Below are 5,927 nucleotides of genomic sequence, written 5' to 3' on the forward strand. Positions count from 1 at the left end.
AAAAAAAAAAAAAAAAAAAGGAAAAGAAAAAAACAAAGTTAATGGGGAAATTATTATAAACAATAAGAGAACTTAAAAATATTAGTTTAAGAAAAAATGTGATGACCCTCATATATACAAACAATAATCAGAAGTTCTAATAGGTACATAGAAAAAAGAGAAAAAACATTAAGCGCTCCTGCAAAACACAGAAGGAGACTTAAATGAATGAAAATACATGCCACACTCTAGGATAGGAAGACTCAATATTATAAAGAGAAAATTCTGCCTAATTCACAAGTTAAATGCAATCTCAATAAAATATTATCAAGTTTTGGGTTTTCTTTTTCTGGTATTAAGTAAGTTGTTTATAAAGCTAAATGAAAAAAACAGGTAAAATATCCAAGAAAACCCTTAAAAAGGCAAAGAATACAGAGGTGGGTATGGCTAGCTCTACCAGGTATTAAAGTATGCTACATAATGTAACATACAAAATATTCTGCAAAATGAGGGTAACAGGTGGAAGAGACAGGAATGGTAGCTAATCTTTTGTGAATATACCCTGTTTTGCAGTTTTAACTTTGGAACCATATAAACCTTTAATATAAGATAAAATTAAATTTGAAAATAAAATCTAAAAATTGAAAACAAAGTAAAACAAATGAACCTGACTATTCCATGGGCTAGAGGTCTAACAATGGAGAGGGATGATTTCAAGAGACATTAAAATATGGCTCTGCATCCATAGAAATATATATGTAATAAAGAAAAAGAACTGTAAAATTGATTTAGTTTAAAAATTCATTTCAGAAAGCAAGGATGTTATTAAACATTACTGTTTATATTAAAATAATTCAACAGCCAACCTGAAAAAAGTTTTTGTTGGCCAAATATGGGACAACTTAAGATTGCAAAGGAATTATAATAACTGAAATAGATAGAAACACTCACATATATCAAAAATTCATAAATTTTTAATAATACTGGGGCATTTTTTGCCAGAAAACAGACCCTGAAATCTCATCAAGTTCCAAATACCCAGTTATAGGAAACATGGAAAGTGAGAAATGCTATTGGGACAAACCAGCCTGATTTCTTCGCTAAGTAAATTACAAGGGGAAAAAAAAGAGGGAGCGAGAATGAACTAATTAAAGGAGGTTTCAGAGACATCTCAGTCAAATACAGTGCTTAGACCTTGTTTAAATCTTCATTTAAAAACAAACAAATAGAAACAATTGTTTAATAAATGAGAGGCTCTGGCAAATATAAATAATGACAGAATATTTGATGGCATTAGGAAGCATAGTGTTCTTAAGAAGAATGTTGTGTAGTTTTAATCATGGAAGGATTTATTATCTGTTAGCAATACATACTGAAATATTTTCTGATGAGATGATGTGACGTTTGGGATAGGAACACAGTGTGACTTTCATTGGCCCTAGGCACTTTTGCTTTCATGGGCCCCTCAACACAACAGATTTTCATGGGCTCTAAAAAGTTCATTAGTTTCTGATACAAGAAAAAAAATTAGAATATTTTAGTTAATCTTACATGTCCATTCTCTTCTGATTTAAAAAAAAATTGAAACATTTTTATAGGTCCTTGAGGGTTTAACAAGGCTCCCAGGTGACTCTAATGTATAATAAGTTTGATGTACCATACCAGTAGTTTTTTTTTTTTAAATACTTTTTAAAAAAATAATTTATTTATTTTACTTTAGGTGCACTATATCTGGCATTTCTCCCCATGTTATCCCTCCCCACCCTCCCCACCCCCCATTGTCTCTCCCCTACCCCCACAACTGTCCCCTGTGTGTGATGCTCCTCTCCCTGAGTTCACGTGGTCTCGTTGTTCAACATTCACCTATGAGTGAGAACACACGGTGCTTGGCTTTCTGTTCTTGGGTCAGTTTGCTGAGAATGATGGTTTCCAGATTCATCCAAGTCTCTACAAGTGATTTTACCCTCCAGAGAACATTTGGCAATGCCTGAATACACTTTTGGTTGTTAGACTGACACAAGAAGGGGGTGTGTGTGTGTATGTGATGGGGGTGGAATACTACTGGCATCTAGTAGCTAAGGTTGCTGTTAAGGATCCTACAATGCATAGGACAGCTCCCCATAGCAAAATCCAAACGTCAATAGTGCATGTGTGGAGAAACCCTGATCTTTCCCTCCCCACTTCCTTTCTTCCTTTCTTCTTCCCTTCTTCTTTTCTTCCTTCTTTTCCTCTATTCTTCCTTCTGATATTCTTCCTTTCTCTCATTCTCTTTCCTCTATCGTCTATCTGTCTGTGTGTCTGTCTGTCTATCCGTCTATCATCTATCTGTCTTCTTAGCTCCCATGTATTCCTCTACAGGCATCAGAGAACTCAAAAAGCCACCAAGTGTTCCTTTTTTGCATTTTTATTTGTTCAATTACAGATTACTCTCTCCTTTTATCTATTTAATAACTCCTCATAAAAAGTTGATAAATAGCTAAAAGAAGTATTATTTTATTTCTGGCCCCAAAAGGGTCAATTATCTCCCTGGGAATAGGAGGGTGCTACTCAAATTGTAGGTAATTACTGCCATTGCCTGAAGTTACAGCTCTTGGCCATTCTGCATAGGAGCTTCCACATGAAGGACCAAATAGCCTGGAATCTTGATTTTGGCTTGAAAGTTTCCAGTGGGGTTGAGGCTTGAAAATATCTTGGTTCATACAGGAGATATCAGGTACAACTCTGAGTTGCTTCTCAAGAACACGGAAGTGAACATATCTGCTAAGAGTTCAGCTGCAAACCTCATACATAATGGGTTTAAGCAAAGATATATAAAGCCAGCTTAAAGATCTTGGGATTAACCAATTAGATGGGATTCTAACCTGACCGATCATATCAATGAATCAAAAAATTATATCTGTCAGAAGGTTTGTGGGGCAAAAGTAGTGAGGAAAATGTAAAGCTACTAAGGCAAACATCGTCAGTGCCCAGTTAACACTTTCCAGGAGATTGGTTGCCCAGAAAAGTCAACATGAATGTCTAGTCTGCCCGATGGACCATTACTTCCATAGAGGAGACACTCCTGGTTTTAAGAGTCTGAAGCCATTAACTGTCTCAGTTATCCAGCTGTGATTCAGGCAATCACAGGACCTTTCTGATGACTGTCTTCTCTGTGGTTTGCCCACAAGAAAATGCCCTAGTGAAGCTGATTTGACTGCCAAGTTTGCTTGATAGTTGTGTTTTTCACTGAATATTAATCAATTGGCCTTTTAGTTTGTAGGCACCAGTCTCCGGTAAATTTGCTTAGTTACCCTTAATTGGTGGAATCAACTCTGGGCCATTGACAACACAGAACTTCTAGACTTTCAAGGTAGAGGAAAGGCCAGAGGATGGACTACAAGAAACATCTCCTGAAGTCTGCTTCTGTCATTGAGCCTATTGTCTTCCTTTGGTTATTCTGAATGTGTATTTTCTTCCAACTTTTACATTCCCAAGGTGCTCAAAAAGCCTTTGTGATAGATTGAAAAAGTGGCCACCATACTTTGCAGTTTCCCTCACGGAGACATGTAGTCTATCTCCTCTCCCTTTAAATCTGTAATGACCATGTGACTTGCTTTGACCTAGACTGTGGAGGAAGTAACTTGTGTGAGTTCTAAGCCTAGGCTGAAAAGAGGTCTTATGGGGTTCCATTCTTGCATTCTTTGAACCCTAAGATTCACTGTGTGTGTAAGTCCAAGCTGTCCTGCTGGATGATGAGAGCCGTATGGCCTCACCTCTCCTCTCATTCCAGACCACAGCCAGCCAACCCCTAGAAGAACCACTCTGCTCATGGGTAGCCAACCACAAATGCTTGAGAAAGTCCAGGAAAGACCAACAGAAGAACTACCTAGATTAGTTCAGACCAACTTGCCAGTACTCAGAATCATAAGCTAAATAAATGCTTCTTGTTTTAAGCTACTAAATTTTGCATTATTCTGCTATGCAACAGTAGATAATTGATACGACACTATTTTCATTTTTATAACTCTCAATTATACCCTGAGCTTACTGTCATAGTTTTGTCTTTCAGAAGACATGGGTTTTGCCTCTTGACATACAGAGTTGGAATTTATTTTGGACTTCCATACGGCTCCAGCAGAAGAGCTTCAATGGCTCCAGCAGAAGAAATAGCCCTAGTTTCTTCCATCAAGATGCTAAGATGAGAGGGTTGGGTACATTGTAAAGAAAATTTTGAGTTTATCAATATTATTTTGAAAAGGAAGAGGAGGATTAAATGCATTTTTTAAAAATCACATTTTTTGGACACAGATTTCTGACCTTCAGCCGGCGGTCTGGGTCTCCGCTGCATAGAGAATTTACGGATACTTTGAATGATTTCCAGGCTGGGCTTAAGTTATTCATCACAACCTGGGAAAAGAAAGAGAGGAGTGGTGAGTGGGGGAGAAATGCTTGACATTTTCACATTTCCACATTAAAACTGCTTGAGGAAACCGTTGTGATGCCTATGAAAAGAACAATAGCCTGGAAGAGGTGCCTTAATAAAAACCTGATGTAGTAAATCTTTTAAGGGTGCCCACTAAGCAGGTCATTATGAGCAGAACTCCTGCGGTCACTGTCCCAGCTGTTGTTTCATGAATAATGCCAATAATATTTCCCAGTATGTGGATGCTGAGAATAATCCCTTCTTTATCAAAAGGGGATGAAAATAAGGAGGTAGGGTTGCCTCTGGCCATTGATAGAAGACTCTCAGTTCTGTAGGACTGTCAGTCTTATGGTATAAATTCTCTTCTTTTGGGGTCAGCAAAGGTAAAGACTCTTTGCAGGGGTGAAGGGTACAGCAAGACAATTCTGCTGCTAAATAATTGCATGGTCTGGTAATCTGTGACCTTGAGTCACATCAGATTGCAAGTCAAAAGAAGTTTCTATAATAAAAATCCCAGGACCATACTTATACTAGCTTATCACCAACTCGATTAGAATATCCTGGAAAGGCAGGACAGGGCAGTTCTTAAGATTATAAACTATGACTATAACATAGGAAAACCCTTTTAAAACCACTTTACTAACCACAAACGTGGTTAATACTGGCCTAAGAATCTATATGAGTCAAATCTTATCCTGCCATCACTATGGTTCAAATAATTGAATTTGGTTCAGAATATAGGGGTAGTTGCTCTGTGCCTAGCATTGTACTGTGTGCTGGAGGGCAGGGGTTCCCAAGGTGTGGTTCCTGGACGAGCAGGAGCTCCATCACCTGAAAACTTCTTAAAAACACAAATTTCTAGGCCCCACCCAGACCTACTGACAGACACTCTGGAGGTAGGCCTTTCTGAGGCACAAAGTTTCAGAACCACTGCTCTAGAAGATATACAAATAAAGTTAAACGGAATTCTGTCATATTGATTTTTCTACTTGGGAAGACTTTAGTTAGTGGAAGTCCTAGAGTTTTTATTATTATTATTTTTTAGATGGAGTTTCACTCTCGTTGCTCAGGCTGGAGCGCAATGGCATGATCTCGGCTCACCACAACCTCCACCTCTTGAATTCAAGTGATTCTCTTGCTTCAGCCTCCCAAGTAGCTGGGATTACAGTCATGCACCACCACACTCAGCTAATTTTGTATTTTTAGTAGAGATGGGGTTTCACCATGTTGGTCAGGCTGGTCTAGAACTCCTGACCTCAGGTGATCCACCCGCCTTGGCCTCCCAAAGTGCTGGGATTACAAGCATAAGCCACCACACCTGGCCTAGAATTTTTTTAAAAAATGAATTATCGGGCCGGGCACGGTGGCTCACGCCTGTGATCCCAGCACTTTGGGAGGCCGAGGCAGGTGGATCACGAGGTCAAGAGATCGAGACCATCCTGGTCAACATGGTGAAACCCCGTCTCTACTAAATATACAAAAATTAGCTTGGCATGATGGTGCGTGCCTGCAGTCCCAGCTACTCGGGAGGCTGAGGCAGGAGAAT

General features: G+C 38.8%; 1 protein-coding gene across 1 annotated transcript in view; it reads right to left on the bottom strand.

Moving 5' to 3' along the window:
• Positions 1 to 5,927, bottom strand: part of LOC108290352 (copine-4) — a 249,371-nt gene that overhangs the window by 128,392 nt on the left and 115,052 nt on the right. The window contains exon 7 of the mRNA XM_017510143.2: positions 4,276 to 4,365. Coding sequence (XP_017365632.2) covers positions 4,276 to 4,365 — 90 coding nt within the window. The remainder of the gene's footprint in view (positions 1 to 4,275; positions 4,366 to 5,927) is intronic.

The sequence above is a fragment of the Cebus imitator genome, unplaced genomic scaffold, assembly GCF_001604975.1.
Source record: "Cebus imitator isolate Cc_AM_T3 unplaced genomic scaffold, Cebus_imitator-1.0 Scaffold432, whole genome shotgun sequence".
NCBI lineage: Eukaryota > Metazoa > Chordata > Mammalia > Primates > Cebidae > Cebus > Cebus imitator.